The sequence below is a fragment of the Homarus americanus genome, unplaced genomic scaffold (assembly GCF_018991925.1).
Source record: "Homarus americanus isolate GMGI-L3 unplaced genomic scaffold, GMGI_Hamer_2.0 scaffold41643, whole genome shotgun sequence".
Taxonomy (NCBI): Eukaryota; Metazoa; Arthropoda; class Malacostraca; order Decapoda; family Nephropidae; genus Homarus; species Homarus americanus.
In genome coordinates, this window is record NW_024719383.1 from 10,940 (window position 1) to 37,500 (window position 26,561).

At 43.6% G+C, this 26,561-nt stretch overlaps 1 protein-coding gene across 1 annotated transcript in view; it reads left to right on the forward strand.

The window, feature by feature from the left end:
* The first annotated feature begins 1,797 nt into the window (after positions 1-1,797).
* The window catches only part of LOC121860052 (cGMP-specific 3',5'-cyclic phosphodiesterase-like), a 36,877-nt gene continuing 12,113 nt past the window's right edge, over positions 1,798-26,561 (forward strand). Inside the window, 20 exon segments of the mRNA XM_042357061.1 lie at positions 1,798-2,984; positions 6,097-6,263; positions 6,680-6,877; positions 7,560-7,764; positions 8,675-8,793; positions 11,442-11,600; positions 12,374-12,463; positions 13,726-13,857; positions 14,583-14,654; positions 16,093-16,131; positions 17,516-17,653; positions 19,778-19,915; positions 20,697-20,799; positions 22,218-22,344; positions 22,683-22,788; positions 23,149-23,292; positions 23,572-23,751; positions 24,529-24,682; positions 25,855-25,863; positions 25,866-25,999. Coding sequence (XP_042212995.1) covers positions 2,255-2,984; positions 6,097-6,263; positions 6,680-6,877; positions 7,560-7,764; positions 8,675-8,793; positions 11,442-11,600; positions 12,374-12,463; positions 13,726-13,857; positions 14,583-14,654; positions 16,093-16,131; positions 17,516-17,653; positions 19,778-19,915; positions 20,697-20,799; positions 22,218-22,344; positions 22,683-22,788; positions 23,149-23,292; positions 23,572-23,751; positions 24,529-24,682; positions 25,855-25,863; positions 25,866-25,999 — 3,144 coding nt within the window. The 5' untranslated portion in view covers positions 1,798-2,254.

Sequence of the window (26,561 nt, forward strand, 5' to 3'; positions counted from 1 at the left end):
CCTAACTTTGTGATTGACAGAGGGATTCACCTAACTTTGTCACCTGATGTGGAAACTGCAGTCATTAACGCTGGACAGTGAGAGAGAGAGAGAGAGAGAGAGAGAGAAAGAGAGAGAGAGAGAGAGAGAGAGAGAGAGAGAGAGTAACTAGTACACAGGTAAACTTTTATACCTGTAATATGACAGATAACTAACACCCCGCCTTTACTAAACCTAATTAACACACAAACATAAATAATTCCTCATATAACAATTAATTAGCAGTATTTCTGGACAAAGGAAATTAAATATAATAATGAAAACGCTGTAGAGAAGAATGATTCAATTAAAATGATACGTGGAACCAGGTGTGAGAAGAATTAATTGAAATTTTACCTGTTCGTCTCGTTTTGATGTGATTTTTTCAACTATTTTTTATGCTTAAGTACAATATGTGTTTAGTATATATGTATATGGTATTGTATATATACTGTATATTATGGAAGATCTTGTCAAAATACGGTAAAAATCAGAAAATATCGTGAAATCAGCTGATGAAATTTACGTATGAGTCATGTTTCAAGGTGTGAAATACGTTCCTGCAGGTAATTGGTGAGTATGTGTATTACGTCACCATAGCATACACGTCACTATTACCTTGTATACTTGGTGGCGTAGATATAACACACACACACACACACACACACACACATACACACACACACTCACACTCTCACACTCACACACACACACACTCAGGTCTGGTGTGGTGTTGACGTGTGATATACGAAGCAGAAGGTGAGTCTTTGTCTCCCCAACATTGGCGGAGGATCCCTGTGGGTGTGCCCGCGGTGGGGGAGAGGGGAGGAGGGTGGGGGAGAGGGAGAGGGAGAATCTTCTGGACCGACAAGAATGTAAACCAATTGGTGTAGCGTCACAGTGAACAGTGACACCACCATCGCACATGCCATCACCACCACCACCGCCACCACCACCACCACCACCACCATCACCATCACCACCATCACCACCACCACCATCACCACCACCACCACCACCACCACCACCACCACCACCACACCACCACCACACCCATTACCTTCTCATCTTTTCTCTCCCCGCACCAATATTTACCTGGGACAGATACAAACCTTCCTCCACTAAAATACAACCGAGGCCAGATATACAGGGCTCTGTCTGTCTGTCTGTCTGTCTCTGTTGTGTGGGTGACAGCTGTGAAGAATATATTGTGGTAATTACGGTTATAGTCTGTCTGTCTGTGTGTCTGTCTGTCTGTCTCAGGAGTTACAGGTGAGTACAGTACCTGGCCTTCACCCACCTGTTAGGACGGTACTCAAGTGTGGTGGCAGATGGTGTGAGAGGGGATGGTGTTCTCAGAGGCTCTCACTGGGGGAGGGGGGGGGGCGTTCGGAGGCTCTTACTCGGGGTTCTTAGGCTCATTGGGGAGGGTTCTGAGGCTCTCACTGGGGGGTTTCAGAGGCTCTCACTTTAGGACCTAACTTAACCTAACCAAATTTAACCTTTAGGAATCATTAATACTGAGGATCTTGTAGACTGAGGTGAGGTGCATCACAAGTGGACCCCATTAGGACCGCGGCCCATTAAGACTTGCTTCAAATCCCAGTCGTTATGTTGGACTCTGTCAGGCTAATCGATAGGTCCATTTTCTCTATTTTAAGAAGTATTTATATGTAAGGGTATTTAATTACTCAGGGAAATAACTATTCTTAGATTGATTTACTTATTATGTGTTACTAACATTAATATACCTTAGGAAAAAGTTAACATGTTTTCTTTTATTTCAGATAGAGGCTCTGGTGACAAGCAGTGGCGGCTTATGGTGACTACACAAGGGAGCGATACTGACTGATAAGAGTGAACAGTGAGTTAGTGACGGTGAACGAGGTATTCAGGTACACGAGTAACGGAACTGAAGGCGAGGAGAGTATTGAACAGTGTTGAAGGACGTCTCGCACTGGATGAGGAAAAGGTTGTGTTGCCTAGGACACGTCTGAGTGTAGTACGTTCACATTGTGTTTAGACGCTGGAGGAACGTAGTGTTGAGTAACTTAAGTTGTGAGAGTAAGGAACGTTTGCTGTGTGTGTGTGTGTGTGTGTGTAAGACTGCCGGAGGTGTCCTCGTGATGTAGCTTCCATGTCTCTGGGAGTTGTTGGGAGGGAGGGCGAGAGGCAGCAACAGAGCGGATGACGTCTTGGGCATGTCAGCACGCCAGCTGGACGTCCTTCCCTCGGCATGGAGGGCCAGGATGAGACGGACGGCGCCCCTACCCACCACCAGGCCCCCCAACCCCCTCACCCGAACCCAATAGCAGCCGTGGAGGACAACCCACGGGCGTCTCAGGCCGACGCAACGACGGCCAACCACAACGGCCGCGTCAACGTCCAGAATCTGACTCAGGTGCGTCCTCTCCAAGCGATGGACTCCGTCGAGATGGGAATGGACCCTGACAGCCTGGCCGAGGACGGGGAGACGACGGCCAGCTCGGCCACCACCGTCGTGTGTGACTCGCGGTTCTTCTGTGCCACACCCGACAACCCCGACAACACCAACCTCGACTCCCTCGACCATGACTCAGGTCCCGAAAGCCATCCTGACGAGGAGACCGATGTCCTGCCGGTCACCCCGTGTTCGGGCCTCACGCCCTCCCCAACAGGGCCTTCACCGACTCAGCCCTCCTCGAATGGAACCCCCCCGACCGGTCCTTCCCCGAACGGGCCCTCACCTGCTGAACCATCCCCGAACGGTCCCTCCTCAAATGGACCCTCATCGATCGGGCCCAGAGTGATAGCCATGAACGAGGACTATCAGGTGTGTCAGCAGCAGCAGGCAGCGAGGATGTCACCCCCCTCGGAGGCTCGGGAGGTGGTGCAGGAGGGAATAGGATCCCCTCCCGTGCTGGTGACCTCCCCACACCACGACTGTGACCCCGAGATCTCCTTCCCCATCTGCTCCATCAATACAGGTCAGTGATGTGTAGTTTGTTATTGGGGCTTAGTTGGTCCTTGTACTGACACACACACACACACACACACACACACACACACACACACCTCGAGTCTCAGCATAAGTCACCAATGATGTAATTTCCTCGTCGTGTTTGTCGTCTTCCAGCCTTCAACACCTCCCCTGCCCTCATTGTCTTACAAGACCCCTGGTAATGTGTGTGTGTGTGTGTGTGTGTGTGTGTGTGTGTGTGTGTGTGTGTGTGTTCGTGTTCTACCCCAACATTTATACTTCTTGTGGTCTAACTACGCGTAAATTCCATCTCTCTCTCTCTCTCTCTCTCTCTCTCTCTCTCTCTCTCTCTCTCTCTATCTCTCTCTCTCTCTCTCTCTCTCTCTCTCTCTCTCTCTCACTACCTTACCATTTCCTGAACAAAGATATATTTAATTTTCCACTTGTCTCAGTTTCTCATTCCGTGTCATATTTTTTTCATCATTATTTTTTTTTTAAATCTCGAAATCGTTGTTAGTTCTTCCGTCTCTACACTAAGCTCTTCCTCTCCACCTTTTGTTGTTAACCTTTCGACTAAGCTTTTATAATTAACTCTTCACAGTGACAATAAAAGCCTCATATGTTGTTAACTGAAGATATAAAAGCAGTTCCAAGCAGGTGTGTTTAGTTATTGTGGCTAAAGGGTTAAGTTACTGTAGTTAAGGGGTTGTCATTGTAGTTAAAGGGTTAAGTTACTGTAGTTAAGGGGTTGTCATTGTAGTTAAAGGGTTAAGTCATCGTAGTTAAAGGGTTAAGTCATCGTAGTTAAGGGGTTAAGTCATTGTAGTTAAAGGGTTAAGTCATCGTAGTTAAGTGGTTAAGTCATCGTGTTTTCTGCTATCAACTTTACACTTTTGTTCTTGTGGAGTCTTGTTGCCCTATGTAGCCAAGGTCAACCTCCACTGAAGGTCTAACTCAAGAAATTGGGGAATTTTCGACAGCGTCGTGTCTCGTGTTTACTTTAGACTCGAAACGCCCCCTCCCTCCTCCTCCCCCACCCCCCCCCCCCGGTTAAGAGGGTCTTCTTTTGTTTTTGTCACACTCGAACTACTACTAAGATACACTCACCTGACACTCGAACTACTACTAAGATACACTCACCTCACACTCGAACTACTACTAAGATACACTCACCTGACACTCGAACTACTACTAAGATACACTCACCTGACACTCGAACTACTACTAAGATACACTCACCTCACACTCAAACTAATACTAAGATACACTCACCTCACACTCGAACTACTACTAAGATACACTCACCTGACCTCGAAATATAGATACTTTCTCACACTGAATTATAGTTCTCAACTGAACTACTACTAAGATACACTCACCTGACACTCGAACTACTACTAAGATACACTCACCTGACACTGAACACTACTAAGATACACTCACCTCACACTCGAACTACTACTAAGATACACTCACCTCACACTCTAGGTACTCCTCTTACAACACCTAACACACATACACTCATCTAACAATCAAACGGTCAAAATAAAACACGACTTTATTTCACCGTCAAAAAAAAAGAAAAAAAAAATCAAACGGCATTTTAATCAGATAAGTGAAAATATTGATTTACCTTGAAGTCATTTTTAAAACAGGTATTACAGGTTAATTACGTCTTATGTACAGAACTAACCACGTCCAAAAGACCCTCATTAATATGCAAATTGCTAATACACTCAAGTAGGTATTTTTTTAATGTAGGGCTTGATAGTCACGCCTTTAGTCAATAGATATTATCCTCTTTAATAGCTAAGTGAATATCGCTTCCGTGATTTTTTCAGCTAAAGGTAATTATACTGTATCTTGATTTTATGTAAGCGTATCAGTATAGCAAGATAGAATGGTGATACTTTATTATTATTATTATTATTATTATTATTATTATTATTATTATTATTATTATTATTATTATTATTATTATTATTATTATTTCTATAGGATCATTTTCGTGGGTTTGTTTCCGAGTCTGCCAAGTGTCATGTCCAGTCGTCTCGTCAAGTATCTCTCTCTTTATCTTATTTCTGTGTTTTTGTTTTGCTTTTGTCTTATTTAACGCTACTTGGATTAGATTAGATTAGGTTAGTTAGATTAAGTCAGGTTAGATTAGTTAGATCAGGTTAGGTTAGCATGTTTAATACGTGAACTAAACATGAGTGTCTAATCTTCATGTGATCCTTAAAACAAAAACAAAGTCTATCCCATAAATCACGTATAAAAATTTCCTACATATAATAAAAAAAAAAACTAAACCCGAAATATTAATAAACCAAAGAATTTCAACAATGCCAATTAATGCGATTTGCAGGTAGTCCTTTAAAGCCGAAATTAATTACATAATCACGTGCTTGTAACAGCGTGAAAAATAGTTACAGAATTGTGTTGAATACTGTAGTGGTTTGGTTGACTGACTGTAGACCTGCCTGACTCCCGTAGTGGATGATTTTGCTACAGTGATTTGAGTCCGGTGCTGTAGAGAGCATTGTGTAAATCGGTTCCGGTACTGTAGAGAGCATTGTGTAAATCAGTTCTGGTGCTGTAGAGTTATTATGTAAATCAGTCACTTATTCTAGGGTACTGTGTAAATCGATCTTTGTACTGTAGAGAGCATTGTGTAAATCAGTTCTGGTGCTGTAGAAGGAACTATGTAAATCCAGCCAAGTACTACAGAATTCAATGTGTAAATCGAACTTAAATGTAAATCAGTTTGTAAATAAGAGTTTACTACTGTAAATATAAACAAACGGCGGACAAGAGGCTCACAGACACAAACAACAGACACATAGACGGCAGACAGACACACAGACAACAGACCCCATCTCACAACAGACCTACAGACAACAGACCTCATCTCACAACAGACCTACAGACCCCAGACCTCATCTCACAACAGACCTACAGACCCCAGACCTCATCTCACAACAGACCCCAGACCCCAGAGCCTCATCTCACAACAGACCCCAGACCCCAGAGCCTCATCTCACAACAGACCCCAGACCCCAGAGCCTCATCTCACAACAGACACACAGACCCCATCTCACAACTGTCTCTTCTCCCTACAGACGAAGCCCAAAGCCCAAGGTCATCCAGCCCGACCTTCTCCTCTGGAATGTCTCCCCCTAGTGAGCGCGGCCTGAGCCCCGACCTGCAGGAGGAACAGGTCGAGGCCTTCTTAGATCGACACCCACACGTCGTCGAGCGTTGGCTGAGGGAGAGAACACCCATGGCCGTAAGTAGTGGTGGTGGTGGTGGTGGTGGGGATAGTGGTAGGGATGGTGGTAGTGGTGATAGTGGTAGGGATGGTGGTAGTGGAGGTTGTTGCTGAGATGATGAGGTGTGGTGATAGTGGTGGTTGTGGTAGGGATGGTGGTAGTGGAGGTTGTTGCTGAGATGATGAGGTGTGGTGGTAGTGGTGGTTGTGAATGTGGTGGTGGTGGTTGTAGTAATGGTAATGGTGGTAGTGGTCTTTTTTTTTGTATGGTGGGGGTGGTGATAGTGGTGGTAGTGGGGATGGTGATAGTGGTGGTAGTGGTGATTGATCATTTGACTGAGCATATAATCTCTTTATTTATCATAGCAATACCTTTTATACCCATCTGTTATGAACACCTCCTCCTCCTCCTTCTCCTTCTTCTCCTTCTTCAGGCATTCAGGAACCTACGCGGGGGCCGCAGCCTCTTACAGACAGACCAACTGGAACGCTCTTGGGAATCTGATAACAAGGATACCCCGACCTCTGGCACGCCTACAGACAACCAACACCTGGTGGCTAACTACTCCTACTCCAGCAGAAGGAACTCCATCAGCTCCTGGCTCTCCCCCAAGAGTCTCAAGTCCAAGAAGGTAAAGTCCATCTGGTGGTTGGTCACTGATAATTGACTTAGATTTTTTTTTTTTTTTTTTTTTTTTTTACATTATTCCAGTCAAGTTTATTTTTAGTCTGTGAGATTTTTTTTTCTGGTTTATCTTAAGATTGAGAAAAGTTTGATTAATTCTTTGGTGTATGAATGTTAGGTAAAGTTAATTAATCTAAGGGAAAGTATCATTAAATGCATTTTAGTTTATTATTGTGTTTTGTAATTCTCGTCATTAACTCACAGCAAAAATATGTTAAGGTATTTATTTTCTACATATTTAATCTGTTGTGGCCAAATAATAGTACTGTAGTAGTTACTTTGGGTATGGTTACGTTTATGAGGTAGTTGAGTTGTTACAGGTGACGCAATTAAGGAGATTCTTACCTGAGCTCTAGGTTGGTCACAGGTTAGGTTAGATTACGTTAGCGTTAGGTTAGATTAGGTTAAGATAGCGTTAGTTTAGGTTAGCTTAGCGTTAGGTTAGGTTAGGTTAAGATAGCGTTAGTTTAGGTTAGCTTAGCGTTAGATTAGGTTAGGTTAAGATAGCGTCAGTTTAGGTTAGCTTAGCGTTAGGTTAGATTACGTTAGCGTTAGGGTAATCAGTAATGAGACCAAATCAACCGGAGTTCCAATCTACAGGTGATCTCATTAACTCATATATCGAGCAGGTGGAACGACTGACGGAGCCGGAACTGTTCATGGAGCTAATCCGGGACATCAGCACAGAGCTGGACATAGACACACTGTGCCACAAGATCCTGGTGAACGTCGGCCACCTCACTCACGCCGACCGAGCCTCCCTCTTCCTTACCCAGGGGCCACGACACAACCGGTACCTCGTAGCCAAGCTCTTTGACGTCACGGTTGATACAGGTACTCTACGGTGTGTGTGTGTGTGTGTGTGTGTGTGTGTGTGTGTGTGTGACAGAGACTCAATTTTCTCAGATGATTATTTATACACTATTTTATTCACTATCGGCATAAAGTCCTGACATAGTAAACAAACACACAGTCATTCATTCCCATCAGGTAACAATGCGTACCTCAACACTAATTAATCTTGCTTCATAATCCTCTTTATGTTAATCTTGCTTCATAATCCCCTTAAGTTAATCTCCCTAAGCTAAATATCTCGGTAACTGTGACAAGAATTCTTACCTGGGGTCAGATTAACATAACAGGGTATCAACTCACCGTAGATTATCCTTACCTCTCCCTGTTATCATTACTGTATTCTTATCGTGTTTACTATAGGGGAATTACGATCAATATCACAGTAAAATAGATAACAATAGATAACTTTTTACGTTTTATCAATAGTGACAAGTGATATTATATTTGGAATCAATACTGAGTGATAGCTAACTTTGGGAAGCAGTTATAGAGAGCCATTATCGATCCAGTCAATTATAGTAGTTATAGGTTGTTAAAATACAGTGTGGGGACCTGGATTCAGATAGCACCTTCTTCCTTCCTTCCTTCCTTCCTTCCTTCCTTCCCTCCCTCCTTCCCTCCTTCCTTCCTCCAGGGCCAGAAACGATAGGATTGTGTTTGTTTATCAATATTAAGAGCTGTAGGGCACCTCTGCATATTGTTGTATGGACAGTGTGGTAACAGCTGATTGTAGGTTTGTTTACATATGATAACAGCTGATCGTAGGCCTATTTACATGGTGACAACAGCTGATCGTAGGTTTATTTACATTGGAGATTACAGCTGATACTAAATTCGCTTACACTGGAACAAACAGAACCCACTAAGAGGGCTCCTTCCTCCCTGACAGTCCTGGAGGAGGCGCTGTCTAATGCTGCCGAGAAGGAGATCCTACTGCCATGGGGTGTGGGCATCGTCGGCCACGTTGCCAGCACCAAGGAGGTCATCAACATCAAGGACGCTTACCAGGTACGTCAACATTTACCTGTCATGGGCATATCCTTACCTGGAGAGCTGGCAACAGGTAACGAGGCTCTCTCTCTCTCTCTCTCTCTCTCTCTCTCTCTCTCTCTCTTTCTCTCTCTCAGCACTCGGTACATGAAACAGATCAGAGAAAATTTTTCCAGATGTGCATTTAATTTTACGATTTTCTGCAATATGTAAATTTATGGCAACTACAAACCTTCCCGAAAAGGTTTGCGAGGCAGCTGGGGGTGAGAGTGTCAGTTTTATCTATATAGAGCAACAAACCGGTTGTGATTTAGGTGTGAAGTGTCATATACAGGGTGACGCATAAGTCGCTTTAACGAGAGTAATGTACAGGATGGCTCATAAGTCGTTTTACCGAGGGAGTGAAACATGTAGCTGGACAGGTGTTTTATTACTACAGGTGATCACAGCTAGTAGTGGGGTGGGGGGGGATGAGGAGTGTTTTGTTGTGGAAAATGAGGAGTAAGGATAAATGGAGATAAATAGTGAGGTGAGGGAAGGACAGGTAGAGAGACAGATAGACGGAGAATTAGAGATAAATTTAGATATGTAGACAGAATAGGGACGATACAGACAGACAGAAATGTAACGAGACAGACAGACAGACAGAATAGGGACGAGACAGACAGACAGACAGAAAGAGAGTGAAGGAAGTAAACAGAAAAATAGACAGACAGGGAAAGAGTAATAAATATCCACCAAGACAGACAGACAGACAGACAAACAGACCTCCGAGCCAAACATACCCCAGCTGGTGCCAACTCATAGACAGTAAGACAGACAGACATACAGACAGACAGACAACTCTGAGAGTATCGAAAACAGATATTACGCAACTAATCAATTGCTCAATCAGGTTTCATTTTGGTAATTTGGTTTCGTACACGTTCATCCTTGAGACGGGTGAAGGGGGGGAGGGGTAAGGGTTAGGTGAAGGGGTGAAGTGAGGTGAAGGGGAGGTGAAGGGGGTAGGGGTGAAGGGGGAGGGGTGGCAAGAAAGGAGGTGAAGGGGGAGGGTGGGGAGGGGTGAAGGGGGAGGGGTGGAAGAGGGGGGAGGAAGAGATGGAAAGAAGGGGGGGAGGAGGAAGAGAGATAGTGAAGGTCGGAGGAGGGAAGGGGAGGAGGTAGAATATGGAAAGGAAGAGGAAGGGAAGGAAAGAGAAAGGGAGGTGGGAGAAGAGGGAGGAAGGAGGAAGAAGAGAAGGAGAGGGAGGGAGGAAGAAGGATAGATGAGAGAAATAGATGAACAGGAGAGAAAGTGAGGAGAGAGAGATTGATGCAGTTTCTATGATAACACCAACAGTATTCAAACGTACCTTAACATATAAAACCACCTGTGTCGCCTGTCTGTCTCTGTCTGTCTGTCTGTCTGTGCTGTCCCCCAGTCGGTATATGCTGTGTATATGTATGTATGTATGTTATGGCAATTATATATGTATAGTGTGTGTATGGATAGTGTGTATGGCGTGTCAACAGTATGGTGTTGACAAGACTAGAAAAGGGTGTCAAAGTAAAGCTCATGGGGAGAAAGAACCTGGTCTAGTACCTTAAATATCTTGGGAGTATCGTTCAGTGACACGCAGGAGGGGGGGGGGGAGAGACGTGGAGGAAGGTGGTGAGAGGTGTGGTGTGTATGGTGAGTGGTGTGTGGTGTGGTGTGGGAGGATATGCTCAGGAGGTGTGGGAGGGGAGAGGGAAGGCTGGGAGGATGTCTTGAGGTGCGTAGAGGGAAGTTAGAGGTAGGAGGAGAGAGGTGAGGTGAGGTGAGGTGAGGTGTGGGGAGGGGGGGAGGAGGCGTCATGAACACTGGACAGAAAAAAACTCTTTGATCAAAATTGGTGTCAGTGTCCACGTCAGTCCCAGCTATGATCCTCAAGAGTGAGACGATTATGTTGGCGTGTTAGGGCGGCTCTAGTGATAGTGGTGGTGGTGGTGGCAGGAGAGTTGAAGGTTGTTGTCGGCGTCAATGAAGGCTGTTGGCGGCGGCTGAGTCTGAGAGAGATAAAAGCCCAATGTTTATGATCAGTATCGAGACACACACACACACACACACACACACACACACACACACACACACACACACACACACACACACACCCACACCCCCCCCACCACACACACACCAGCCATCATTGTTATCCCAGTGTCTAATTTCATATCTAACTAATTAAAACTTAGATGACTCGACTGTATAACTTAGTAAGGCGGTAAATAAAGACGTTCTTGGGGTTAATACTGTAACGTCTTCAGAGTCAAGCCACCGTCAAGTTACCTGTGTTGAATGTACGATGCTGAGGTAGTGACGAGAGGTTGGTTATTGTATTTCAGCAAGACTATTTACCTGTAGTGTACTGTAGTGTATTGTATTCCATTCTATTGTGCTTTATTTTACTGTATTCCATTCTACTATGCTGTATTTTATTGTATTCCATTCTACTATGCTGTATTTCATTGTATTCTGTACCGTATATGTTCCACTGTATTTTTTTTAATAATATTCACATGTACTATACTGTATTATATTGTATTTTCCACTGATGTATTGTACCTTAATGCGTTATAATGTTTGACTGTATCTAACCCCCCCTCTCCCCAACAAACCCCCCCCCCACCCCCCTCTTCCCCAGGACCCGAGGTTTGACGCCAGCATTGACCGACGCACTGGGTATCGAACCATGAGTGTGTTGTGTATGCCGGTGTGTAACTACGAGGGGGAGGTGATTGGCGTAGCAGAGATCATTAACAAGAAGAATGGCACCAATGAGTTTACCAAGCAAGATGTAGAGGTTAGTTAGAGGACATCTGGAGGTCATCTGGAGGTCATCTTGGGGATTATTTGGGGGTCACCTGGGGTCACTTGTGGTCTTCTGGAGGTCACTTAGGGGTCATCTTAGGGGTCATCTGGAGGTCACTTGTGAAGTTTGGCTTAAAATGATCATGTGTAGTTTAAGCACCCGAGTTTATTTAACCTGATGAATAAACACCCTAATCTAACTTAATTTAATCTAACCTAACTTAACCTAACCCAACCCAACTTAACTTAACCTAAATCCACCAGGTTAGCGTTAGGGTGTTAAATCATCAGGTGAAATAAGTTAGGGTGTCTAATTTTCATGTAATCCCCTTCTACTGCAATAATTATCAAGGTCAAAGGAAGGAGGGGTCACGTGCAGGTCATACAAGGTCACCAAGATTGTCTCACACCTTTATAGACAGAGGAGAATTATTACTCTCTCTCTCTCTCTCTCTCTCTCTCTACCTGTTGACAAGGTAAGATAATGACCTTCCTTATCTCATTACATTCTGTTAACAACACACGATACTACCTGACAAGAGAAAAATCAGCCTCCAGCACCTGTCTTGTCACTCAACACCTGTTATATCAGAGTCAACACCTGTTCTATCCCTCTCAACACCTGTTCTACCTCTCTCAACACCTGTTCTACCCCTCTCAACACCTGTTCTACCCCTCTCAACATTCTGTTCCCCTCAACACCTGTTCTACCTCTCTCAACACCTGTTCTACCCCTCTCAACACCTGTTCTACCCCTCTCAACAGGTGTTCCGGCGATACCTGACCTTCTGCGGGATTGGAATTCAGAATGCACAGCTGTTTGATATGTCGGTGAGGGAGTACAAGAGAAACCAGGTGAGTGCCTTTCCCAGGGGTCATTGTAGGTCATTAGAGGGGATCTTGGGTCATTGTAGGTCATTAGAGGGGATCTTGGGTCATTGTAGGTCATTAGAGGGGATCTTGGGTCATTGTAGGTCATTAAAGGATCTGGGTCATTGTAGGTCATTAGAGGGGATCTTGGGTCATTTTAGGTCATTAGAGGGGATCTTTGGGTCAACAGGTCATTAGAGGGGATCTTGGGTCATTGTAGGTCAATAGAGGATCTTGGGTTGTAGGTCATTAGAGGGATCTGGGGTCATTGTAGGTCATTAGAGGGATCTTGGGTCATTGTAGGTCACATGAGGGGATCTGGGTCATTTTTAGGTCATTAGAGGGGCTTCTTGGGTCATTGTAGGTCAGAGGATCTTGGGGTCATTGTAGGTCATTAGAGGATCTTTTGGGCCTGTAGGTCATTAGAGGGATCTTGGGTCATTGTAGGTCATTAGAGGGGATCTTAAATAGAGTCATTAGAGGGGATCTTGGGTCATTGTAGGTCAATAGAGTGTGGATCTTTGGGTCATTGTAGGTCATTAGAGGGGATCTTGGGTCATTGTAGGTTAGAGGATCTTGGGTCATTGTAGGTCATTAGAGGGATCTTGGGTCATTGTAGGTCATTAGAGGGGATCTTGGGTCATTGTAGGTCATTAGAGGACTGGGTCATTGTAGTCATTAGAGGATCTGGGCTCATTGTAGGTCAGGCTAGAGGATCTTGGGTCATTAGAGGTCATTAGAGGGATCTGGTCATTGTAGGTCATCATTAGAGGGGATCTTGGGTCATTGTAGGTCATTAGAGGATTCAGTCATTGTAGGTCATTAGAGGGGATCTTGGGTCATTGTAGGTCATTAGAGGGGATCTTGGGTCATTGTAGGTCATTAGAGGGGATCTTGGGTCATTGTAGGTCATTAGAGGGGATCTTGGGTCATTGGAGGTCATTGTAGTCAATTAGTGGTCATTGTGAGTCATTAGATGTCATTGTAGATTATTATAGGTCATTGTAAGCTATTAGAGGTCACGTAGGTTATTAGAGGTCATCGTAGGCCATTAGAGGTCATCGTAGGCCATTAGAGGTCATTATAGGGTATGTGTGCTATCTCCGGGTTAATTGGTATGTGTTATCTCAGGGTTAATATGAAGACAGGTTAATTTATCTGCTATACACCTGAAGATTAGACACCCTATTTTTTTCTTACCTACTGACCTGACCTGACCTGAGCTGACCTGACTCGCCCTTCCTCAGCTGCTACTTCAACTGGCTCGTGGCATCTTCGAGGAACAGACGTCATTGGACCGCCTAGTGACGAAGATCATGACAGAAGCCCGAGAGTTGTTGAAGTGTGAGAGGTGCTCCGTCTACCTTCTCGACCCCCAGGTAACACGCACACTCAACACACGCACACTCAACGTAATGCACTCAACGTATGCATTCACTCGCACTCAAACTCTAGCATAATTGTGTAGCGTTCATGAATTTGGGAACTACTTACTAAATAATGTCACTTTTTTATAAACAGCTTTGTGTATGATTGACTAGTATTACGTTCATTGATGTTTATATTAATGTACAACAACCTGTAAATGAATATACATATGTACGCTTCCATGTATAATTATGTGGATGTATTCATGTTATTTTATATGCATTATGTATGAGCGCATAGGGTAAATCTCTTTGATGTCAAGGGAAATCCAATAATTTAGGTCCCACTCGTGAACACCATATTTGTAAGTTTTCTATGAAAGGGTTTATATGGGAGACTCAAACAATGTGGATACCAAGTGACTGACACGGTTAACAACGTAGGAGAATTACCACGAACGGGTCATCTATACCATTCTTTATTTTTTTAATAATTTTTGTAATATATTTAACATCATCTTACTTATATTGAAAAAAAAACAAACATTGTGTATCTGTGTTAGTAAAATCACGCGTTATTTACAGACAGGTAACAAAAGGGGTGAATTCTAAAGAGCAGGTAAATAACTAAGGGATGTCACGCAGGTATGGTCATTAAATAAGCCCTATTAAGGGGTAGGTGGCTAAGGGGAGACCATTAAAGGGTGAAAATAACTAAAGGGGGATTTATGTTTCAGACGACAGGATCTACAGTGGAGACACCAAGCCTGGATACATCCCAACCTGCCGAGACTCTGGTGATAAGGCAGGTGAGTTATCTCTCTCTCTCTCTCTCTCTCTCTCTCTCTCTCTCTCTCTCTCCTTCCTCTTCACATTAGGTTAAGTAATGTGAAAATAGCTGTGTGTTAAATGCTGAATTGTATAACATACTATTACTGGTGCTACTAATTATTATTGTAACACCATCAGTTCCACCACTGCCACCACTAACACTACTACTATTACCACCACCACTACCACTACTTCTGATACCACCATCACTACTACTACTACTACCACCATAACTTCCGCAACCACCACCACCACTATCACTACTACAACCATCAGTTCCGTAACCACCACCACCACTACTACAACTACAACCATCAGTTCCGCTACTACCACCACTACCACTACCACCATCACTACTACTACAACTACAACCATCAGTTCCGCTACTACCACCAATTATTAACACTACCACCATCACTACTACCCACTACTACAACCATCAGTTCCGCTACTACCACCACTACCACCATCACTACTACCACTACTACAACCATCAGTTCCGCTACTACCACCACCATTACCACTACCACCATCATTACTACCACTACTACAACCATCAGTTCCGCTAATACCACCACTACCACCATCACTATTACCACTCACAACCATCGTTCCGTACTACCACCACTACCACCATCACTACTACCACTACTACAACCATCAGTTCCGCTACTACCACCACTACCACCATCACTACTACCACTACTACAACCATCAGTTCCGCTACTAATTACTACCACTATCACATTACCACCACTACAACCATCGTTCTGCCATTACCACCACTACCACTATCACTATTACCACTACTACAACCATCAGTTCTCTACTACCACCACTACCACCTCATCACTACCACCATTACAACCATCAGTTCGCTACTACCACCACTACCACCATCACTACTACCACTACTACAACCATCAGTTCCGCTACTACCACCACTACCACCATCACTACTACCACTACTACAACCATCAGTTCCGCTACTACCACCACCATTACCACTACCACCATCACTACTACCACTACTACAACCATCAGTTCCGGCTACTACCACCACTACTTCACCATCACTACTACCACTACTACAACCATCAGTTCCGCTACTACCACCACTACCACCATCACTACTACCACTACTACAACCATCGTTCCGCCACTACCACCACCATTACCACTACCACCATCACTACTACCACTACTACAACCATCAGTTCCGCTACTACCACCTAATTACCACCATCACTACTACCACTACTACAACCATCAGTTCCGCTACTAATTAATTACCACCATCACTACTACCACTACTACAACCATCAGTTCCGCTACTACCACCACTACCTAACACTAATTATCTGTCATCAAGGCTCAGGTAGGTTGCTTGATTATCTCCTCGTCTCTGTATTCCAGACCATCGCCCCGACCCCGGAGAAGCTAATGGCAATCCCGGTAAGTCTAGCCTCCTCTACTCTTTGAAGGTAGATTAAGGCCTCCTCTACTCCTTGAAGGTAGATTAAGGCCTCCTCTACTCCTTGAAGGTAGATTAAGGCCTCCTCTACTCCTTGAAGGTAGATTAAGGCCTCCTCTACTCCTTGAAGGTAGATTAAGGCTTCATCTACTCCCTTGAAGGTAGATTAAGGCCTCCCCTACCTCCTGAAGGCAGATTACGCCCTCACTCCTTTTGAAGGCAGATTACGCCTCCCAATTCTTGAAGGCTGTAGATTGCCTCCTCTACTCCTTGAAGGTAGATTACAGCCTCACTCCTTGAAGGTAGATTAAGGCCTCCCACTCCTTGAAGCTGTAGATTGCTGCCTCCTACCCTTTTAGCTGCAGGATTACAGCCTCTCATTCTTTGAAGGCAGATTAAGGCTTCATCTACTCCTTGAAGGTAGATTAAGGCCTCTACTCCTTGAAGAGATTAAGGCCTCCTCTACTCCTGAAGGCAGATTTCAAGGCCTCCCACCCTTTGAAGGTGCAGATTAAGGCCTCCCTACTCCCTTGAAGGCAGATTGCTGGGCCTCCTCTACCCCTGAAGGTAGATTAAGGCTCATCTACTCCCTGAAGGCAGGATTAAGGCCTCCTCTACTCCCTTAGCAGATTTCACGCCTCCCCACTCCCTTTAGAAGGCAGATTAAGTCCCTCCCCCATCTCTTTGAAGGTAGATTACGCCTCCTACTCCTTGAAGGTAGATTAAGGCCTCCTCTACTCCTTGAAGGTAGATTAAGGCCTCCTCTACTCCTTGAAGGTAGATTAAGGCCTCCTCTACTCCTTGAAGGTAGATTAAAGCCTCCTCTACTCCTTGAAGGTAGATTAAGGCCTCCTCTACTCCTTGAAGGTAGATTAAGGCCTCCTCTACTCCTTGAAGGTAGATTAAGGCCTCATCTACTCCTTGAAGGTAGATTAAGGCCTCATCTACTCCTTGAAGGTAGATTAAGGCCTCATCTACTCCTTGAAGTTAAACAGGAATTTCTACTTTTTATAAGTCTCTCTCTCTCTCTCTCTCTCTCTCTCTCCCGGTTTCATCACCACTCACCCTCTCACCACCACTCTACCCACTCATCACCACTCACCCTCTCATCACCACTCTCCCTCTCATCACCACTCTCCCACTCACCATCACTCACCACCACTACCCACTCACCATCACTCACCATCACTCACCCCCTCACCACCACTACCCACTCACCATCACTCACCCTCTCATCACCACTCTCCCACTCACCATCACTCACCCTCTCACCACCACTCTACCCACTCACCACCATTCTACCCACTCATCACCACTCACCCTCTCACCACCACCTCTCCCACTCACCACCCCTCTCACCTACAGCCGGAGACGATGACGGTGCACATGGCCTTTGAGCTGCAGTCACAAGAAGGAGAGTGTCGAATTACCAGACCTTCATCGGCCCAGTTGGCTGCCTCCATCCACGCTCGACTCGCTAACTATGTCTGCTCGACGGGCCAGGTTAGTGTTGAGTACATGGTAGTGTTGAGTACATGTTAGTGTTGAGTACATGTGAGTGTTGAGTATATGGTAGTGTTGAGTACATGGTAGTGTTGAGTACATGGTAGTGTTGAGTACATGGTAGTGTTGAGTACATGGTAGTGTTGAGTACATGTTAGTGTTGAGTACATATGAATGTTGAGTACAGGTATATATCAGTGTCGTTTGCTTAAAAATCTGGTTAACTAATTATAATATCATTCCCTCTTCAAATTAAATAAAAAACATTATTATTATTATTATTATTATTATTATTATTATTATTATTATTATTGTTGTTATTATTATTATTATTATTATTATTATTATTATTATTATTATTATTATTTTTATTATTATTATTATTATTATTATTATTATTATTATTTACTTATCTGCATCAACTATGGGGCAGGGTATTGTTTACACTCATATCTTGTCTGTCTGTCTGTCTGTCTGTCTGTCTGTCCGTCTGTCTGTCTGTCCGTCTGTCTGTCTGTCTGTCTGTCTGTCCGTCTGTCCGTCTGTGTGTGTGTGTTTATTTTTACTTAAACTTACATACCTGTATATTATTCATGTGTGTGTGTGTGTGTGTGTGTGTGTGTGTGTGGGTGTGTGTGTGTGTTAAAAGTTCGTCCATGTGGGCCAGGCCAAGAAAAAATATGAATAGAATAATGATAAAAAGTTTTATATTTATCCAAAATCTTATATAAACTTTCACGTAATTCTGAGAGAGAGAGAGAGAGAGAGAGAGAGAGAGAGAGAGAGAGAGAGAGAGAGAGAGAGAGAGAGTTAACTTAGAGAGCCTTGAGTAAAATGTATTGATTCAGGACATACAGACATACATAAGCACAGACAGACAGACAGACAGATTTAAAAAGACATAAACAGACAGACAGACAGACAGACAGACAGACAGACAGACAGTGAAACAGACAAATGTAGTCAGAAAGAATACTTCATTTAAAATTGTGAAAGAATGAAGGGAGGGAGTGTGAGTGAGGAGGGGGGAGGGAGAGATAGAGAGAGAAAGGGGGAGGAAGAAGAGGAGAAAAGAGAGGGGGAAGAAGAGAAGAAAAGGAGAGAGAGAGGGGGAAGAAGAGGACTGGAAAAGGGAGGAGAAAGAATAGGAGGAGAGAGAGAAGAGAGAAAAGGGAGGAAGAGGAAGAGAGTATAGGGCAAGAAGAGGAGAGAGGAGAAAGAGAGAGGAGAGGAGGAGGGAAAATGTAAATAAGTGACGCCATTTTGGACAAAAATTTACGATAAAATCAAGACGAAAAATTAAATAATTATTCATATTTCAATCACTTATGAATGAAGGAATCAACAAAATGAAAGAAGAGAAAATAATGTAAGAATTGAGTAAAGACGCGTGAATGAATGCCAAGTAATGAATGAAAGTGTGTCATAAGTGTCATATATCTGTCATAAATGTCATATATCTGTCATAAGTGTCATATATCTGTTATAAATGTCATATATCTGTCATAAGTGTCATATATCTGTCATAAATGTCATATATCTGTCATAAATGTCATATATCTGTCATAAATGTCATATATCTGTCATAAGTGTCATATCCCCTGCCATAAGTGTCATATCCCCTGCCATAAGTGTCATATATCCCTGTCTTAAGTGTCGTATATCTGCCATAAGTGCCAAATATATATCTGTGTCATAAGTGTCATGTGTCATAAGTGTCATATACCTTTCATAGCAGCGTGGTCGTGTGGCTGAGTGTTAAAGCTGAGTGTTAGGTTCAATTATTCCATCGATCTTGTGTTTGAGGACCCACCAAGTCCTCCTGTGTGTGTGGGTGTGTGTGTGGGTGTGGGTGGGTGTGTGTGTGGGTGTGTGTGTGGGAGGAGGGGGTGGTATTATATGTGTGTCAATGTAAGAGTATTTAAAAAAAGGGTTAGATTAGGTTTAGTTAAGTTTGGTTAGGTTAGGTTTGGTTAGGTTTGGTTAGGTTAGGTTAGGTTAGGTTAGCGTTTTAGTGTTTAATCATAAGGTGAAGTAAATAAGCATGGTTAATGTTCAGGTGAGCAGGTAGTAGCATGTGTAAAGGTGTATTGTGTTGTATTAAAGCCTACCCTTGCGTTACAGACAGTCAACATCAACAATGTGGTGGAATGGCTCGGTGGTCCACTACAAGACGGCGGCCTTGTTACCCACAGTGTGCTTACCATCCCCATTTTCAACTCCTCCAGAAAGATCCTTGGCGTGGCTCAGATGATAAACAAGGTTCTCTATCTATCTATCTATCTATCTCACTGAATTCGGTTTTGTCCATTAAGTATGATGTCAAACCCTTGAGTACAATGAATTAGCCCAGTAAAGTAAGGTATTTTAACCTCTTGAGTATAGTTTTATCCCTGTGAGTACGATGACTGTAACCCTCTTGAGTACGATGGCTTAACCCTCTTGAGTACGATGGCTTAACCCCATGACTACCCAATCTTCCCCCCTACGACCATGAGTTAGGGGGATTCTATTTACCTTTTTTCCCCAACACAATTCCCTACACAATCCCTTCCATCAACCTTCCTTCACAGTACAACCATCCCTCTACCTCCTCTCCCTTAACCCTTTCCCTTTACCTTCCCTCTCCCCCACAGCACCACAATCAGTCCCTTCCCTTCCTCCCTTCCTCCTTCCCTCCCTTCCCTCCCTTCCTCCCCCTTCCCATAGCATCCTTCCCTAATGAGTAAATCTGATCTCTTTTTCGCTTTTTTATCCGGAATTATGATAAGAGAATTTGCCTTAACGCTTCCACACCATCGTCTCTGTTTAATGATTGTGACTTGATCTGTTCCATATCAGCAATTATGAGGGAATGTTTATAGTTAATGTTTTCAATGTTTATGTGGCTTTACACTCTAATGTTTAAGGATTGGAATAATATTTAGGATAAAACTTTGTAAATACCATGCATTAAGCCCTCCCTCCCTTCCTACCTCCCCCTTTCATCCCTCCCTCCCCCTTACCCTCCCTCCATCTCTCACTCTCTCCCTCACACCTACAGGAGAGCGGTCTTCACTTTACCGACCACGACATCAACACCTTTGAAGCCTTTGCGATCTTCTGTGGTCTTGGCATCCAGAACACTCAGGTGTACGAGAAGGCTTGTGAGTGTCTCTTAGAGTCCTATTGAACACTGTAGGATATTAATTGACTCTTATCTGTATTGACCACTGTAAGATTTTAATTGATTCTTATCTGTATTGACCACTGTAAGATTTTAATTGACTTTGTTTACCTGTGTTCCAGTGCATATTAGGGTCCTATTGAACATCAGAGGTACACATACACATACCACTGCCACATACACATACCACTGACACATACACATACTACTGACATATACACATACCACTGACACATACACATACTACTGACACATACACATACTACTGACACATACACATACCACTGACACATACACATACTACTGACATATACACATACTACTGACACATACACATACTACTGACATATACACATACTACTGACACATGCACATACTACTGACACATGCACATACTACTGACACATACACATACTACTGACATATACACATACTACTGACATATACACATACCACTGACACATACACATACCACTGACACATACACATACTACTGACACATACACATACTACTGACACATACACATACTACTGACATATACACATACTACTGACATATACACATACCACTGACACATACACATACTACTGACACATACACATACTACTGACACATGCACATACCCCCAGACACGTACACATACCACTGACACATACACACCACTGACACATACACATACCACTGACACACACACATACCACACTGACACACACACACACCCACCGACACACACACACATACTACTGACACATACACACATACTACTGACACATACATACTACTGACACATACACATACTACTGACACATACACATACTACTGACACATACACATACTACTGACACATACACATACTACTGACACATACACATACTACTGACACATACACATACTACTGACACATACACATACTACTGACACATACACATACTACTGACACATACACATACTACTGACACATACACATACCACTGACACATACACATACTACTGACACATACACATACTACTGACACATACACATACTCACTGACACATACACATACTACTGACATATACACATACTACTGACACATGCACATACTACTGACACATGCACATACTACTGACACATACACATACTACTGACATATACACATACTACTGACATATACACATACCACTGACACATACACATACCACTGACACATACACATACCACTGACACATACACATACTACTCACACATACACATACTACTGACATATACACATACTACTGACATATACACATACCACTGACACATACACATACTACTGACACATACACATACTACTGACACATGCACATACCCCCAGACACGTACACCTATGGCTGTCCTTATCCACACATTTTAACACAGAGGTTCGTATCGTCAGGTCGGTTGATGGCACGGCAACAGGTGGCGCTAGAGTGTCTCAGTTACCACGCCACGGCATCCCAGAGTGACACGGAGCACCTGAGGACAGCAGATATACCAACCTCACTAGACTTTGACCTCTACAAGTAAGTTCTTCCTGTTGTCACTGTAGGGGTTAGGTTAGGTTTGGTTTGGTTAGGTTAGGTTAGGTTTTGTAAGGATTGGTTACATTAGGTTACGTTTGGATAGGTTAGGGGAGATTAGGTTTGGTTATGTATTTTTAGGTTAGAGTAGAATAGGTTAGGTTAGGTCAGGTTAGGCTAGATTAGGTTTGATTTTATTAGGTTAGATTAAGCTAGGTTAGGTTATGTTAGGTCAGGTCAGGTCAGGTTAGGCTAGATTAGGTTAGATTTTATTAGGTTAGATTAAGCTAGGTTAGATTTTACGGTTTAGGACGTTCTCAAACAGGACTTCTTCTCCACAGCTTCGACTTCTGCGACTGTGTGTTGACGGACGAGGAGACGTGTAAGAGTGTCGTCAGGATGTTCATTGATCTCGACCTCCTCAACTGCTTCCACATATCTTACGAGGTGGGCGGATGGGCGGGCTGGTGGGTGGAAGGGGGGTGGGTGTGGGTGGGTAGGTGTGTTGTGGGTAGATAGGTGTGTTGTGTGGTCATGGGTAAAGAGGTGTGGGAGTGGGTGTGGGTGTGTGGGTGACTATGTATGTATGGATGTCTGCACGTGTGTGTAGGTGTCTTTACAGGTAGCATCGCCTTATTAACACCCATTATTCATAACAGGTGTTCATCAGGTGTATAAGACATGACACGTGTTGCAGGTGTTGTTAACCAGTACACGTATTACAGGCCTTGTTAACCAGGTGTGTAATTAATGACACGTATTGCAGGTGTTGTTAACCAGGTGTGTAATTAATGACACGAATTGCAGGTGTTATGTCGGTGGCTGTTGAGTGTGAAGAAGAATTACCGACCCGTGAAGTACCACAACTGGCGCCACGCTGTGACTGTCGCCCAGACCATGTTTGCCATGCTGAAGACTGGCAAGATGGAACAGTTTATGACCGAACTTGAGGTAAGTCTCACACTCACACACACTCACACACACACACACACACTCTCTCCTCTCTCTCTCTCTCTCTCTCTCTCTCTCTCTCTCTCTCTCTCTCTCTCTTTTTAGCTTTCCTTATTTCTCTCTTTGTAACTTTATTTTTCTTCCTTGTTTCTCTTCTTTCTCTCTTTATCTCATTTTCTCTGTTTTTCTCTTCTCCTTCGTCTTCCACTACCCTCCACAACACTGATCAACCCCTCCACTCCCTCCATCAGCTAAGCTCCCTCCCTCCCCTCCCTACAGATGCTGGGGCTGCTGGTGGCCTGTCTATGCCATGACCTGGATCATCGCGGCACTAACAACAGCTTCCAGACCAAGACCGACAGCCCCTTGGCCATCCTCTACTCCACCTCCACCATGGAACACCACCACTTCGACCAGTGTGTTATGATCCTCTCTCAAGACTCTAACAACATTTTCCAGGTGAGAGAGAGAGAGAGAGACGAATAAACACTTAAACTAAACCTGCATCTCTCTGGTATCTCAAAATGTTCTCTCGAGTTAAATATCTCATCTTACACCATTAGTTAAAAGTGTAAGTCAATACCAAGTAAAGTGTCTCTCACTGTCTATACGAACTAATAATTATGTTCTTAAATTGAGCATTAGTTACTATTAATAATATTCATAATTATGTTATATTTTCAGCCCTAAAGTCATATAATTATTAGTATCTTACCTGATTATTATTTTCACTAATATTACCAGATGTTAAATACCGTAATAATATATGGTCAGGTCAGGTCAGGTCAGGTCATTAAGATGTTTCTTGTTTCACCCGTTCTCCTCTAACAGTCATTAAGAAGGGTGATGGTTTTACAGTCACTAAACAAGGGTGATGGTTGTTAGTCACTAAACAAGGGTGATGGTTGTTACAGTCACTAAACAAGGGTGATGGTTGTTAGTCACTAAACAAGGGTGATGGTTGTTACAGCCACTAAACAAGGGTGATGGTAGTTAGTCACTAAACAAGGGTGATGGTTGTTACAGTCACTAAACAAGGGTGATGGTTGTTAGTCACTAAACAAGGTGTTTATCACTAAACAAGGGTGTTGTTAGTCACTAAACAAGGGTGATGGTTGTTACAGTCACTAAACAAGGGTGATGGTTGTTAGTCACTAAACAAGGGTGATGTTTGTTACAGTCACTAAACAAGGGTGATGGTTGTTAGTCACTAAACAAGGGTGATGGTTGTTACAGTCACTGGCAGCAGAGGACTACCGCCGGGTGATGACGCTGGTAGAGAACCATATCCTCAGTACAGACATGGCCATGTACTTTAAGAAGAAGAACACTTTCCTTGAGCTCTCGGACAACGGCGAGTTCGACTGGCAGAGCGAAGAAACGAGCAATGGTACCTGACATTACCTGGCAGTACCTGACATTACCTGGCAGTACCTTACATTACCTGGCAGTACCTGACACCTGGCAGTACCTGACATTACCTGGCAGTACTATAATACCTGGCAGTACCTTACATTACCTGGCACACTCTTCTCTTATTATCAGCCTTGTCTCATGTTACTGAACAATACAGAAGAATTATAACTGCAGCTAATTACACTATCACTCACTCACTCACTCACTCACTCACTCACTTACTTACTTACTTACTTACTTACTTACTTACTTACTTACTTAATTACTTAGCCCCTGTTACAGTTTTTTAAGACACTAACGTAAACCCTGTACATTTTTATCTTCAGTCCATCATGTTCCAATATTCTTTACCTCTCACTGACCTTCATTCTTCTTTGCTCCCTAAGACTTAGATCCTCATCCCCAAAACATGAGTCCTTCAGTCATGTTCACCAAGACTTTTAAACTTTTAGAATTATTAACATCCTCTCCTGATTGTGTTAGTCTGTGTCTTAAGTGATCTTGTAACCTAACCTAATGTCATAACCTAACTCGTAAATTGGAGAGGAGAACCCGTAGAGTTTGGTCAGGTGTTCAGATACGTGTGTGTGTGTGTGTGTGTGTGTGTGTGTGTGTGTGTGTGTGTGTGTGTGTGTGTGTGTGTGTGTGTGTGTGTGTGTGTGTGTGTGTGTGTGTGTGTGTGTGTGTGTGTATATAAGGAGATTTTTTCCATATACTGTAATCACCTTAATAATGAACAGTCAAGAAACACTTATTATTATATATGTACATGACACAGTTTTACACACACACACACCACACACACACACATCAACAGCAACAGACTCTGCCCCTCCCCCAGAGCTGTAAACCTTTTTCCTAGTTCAACAAAACACTGCAACATTTTCTCTTATTCTTCTAAAAATATTTCCTCTTAATTAACCTCACTATGAATATTACACCAATCTGTGCATACCTGCTGTGACCTAATTTAATTGTTGACCCAATGTACCTGCTGTGACTTTTGTTGTGTGACCTAATTTATTTGTTGACCTAATGTACCTGCTGTGACCCTAATTTATTTGTTGACCCAATGTACCTGTTGTGACCTAATTGACCCTAATATACCTAAAGTGACCCCCTGGCTGACCTAAGCTCCCTCGGCAGTGTTGTGTGGGTTATGATGACGGCATGTGACGTATCAGCCATCGCTAAACCGTGGGAGGTACAACACAAGACGGCTAAACTGGTGGCTGACGAGTTCTTTGAGCAAGGTGACCTAGAGCGGCTCCAGCTGAACGAGAAACCTATGGTAAGTGGTGTGGTGGTTAGTGGTGTGGTGTGGTGGTTAGTGGTGTGGTTGTGGTAAGTGGTGTGGTTGTGGTTAGTGGTGTGGTGGTTAGTGGTGTGGTTGGTGGGGTGGGTGGTAGTGGTGTGGTGGTTAGTGGTGTCGTAGAGTGTGGTAAGTGGTGTTGTGGTGTGGTGATTGTGGTGGCTTTCTTCAGCACCGCCCACACACCACAACATCCTCACCTGAAACACTTAAGTCATGTTTTGTTTTACCTCTCAGTAACTTGGGCAGGAAACACTATAAAACACTTGAGTTAACCCTTTATACATCCAATGGTCACCTGAACAATTATCTCCAGTTCCTGCCCTCGACAACTCTTTCTTAAGCATCCATCCTCTTTGCACCTTAAACCATTCATCTTTTCCAGGGGCCAAAACGCAGTAGTATCCCATAAAAGTGCTGATGCTGTAATAGGTTTTTTATGATTAACTGTCTTGGGATAGGGCGCCCATATATAGTCGGGCTGCGTCACCCTGCACCAGGTTCTTTGACGTCAAGCACTCCAGTGTGTGTGTGTGGGTGT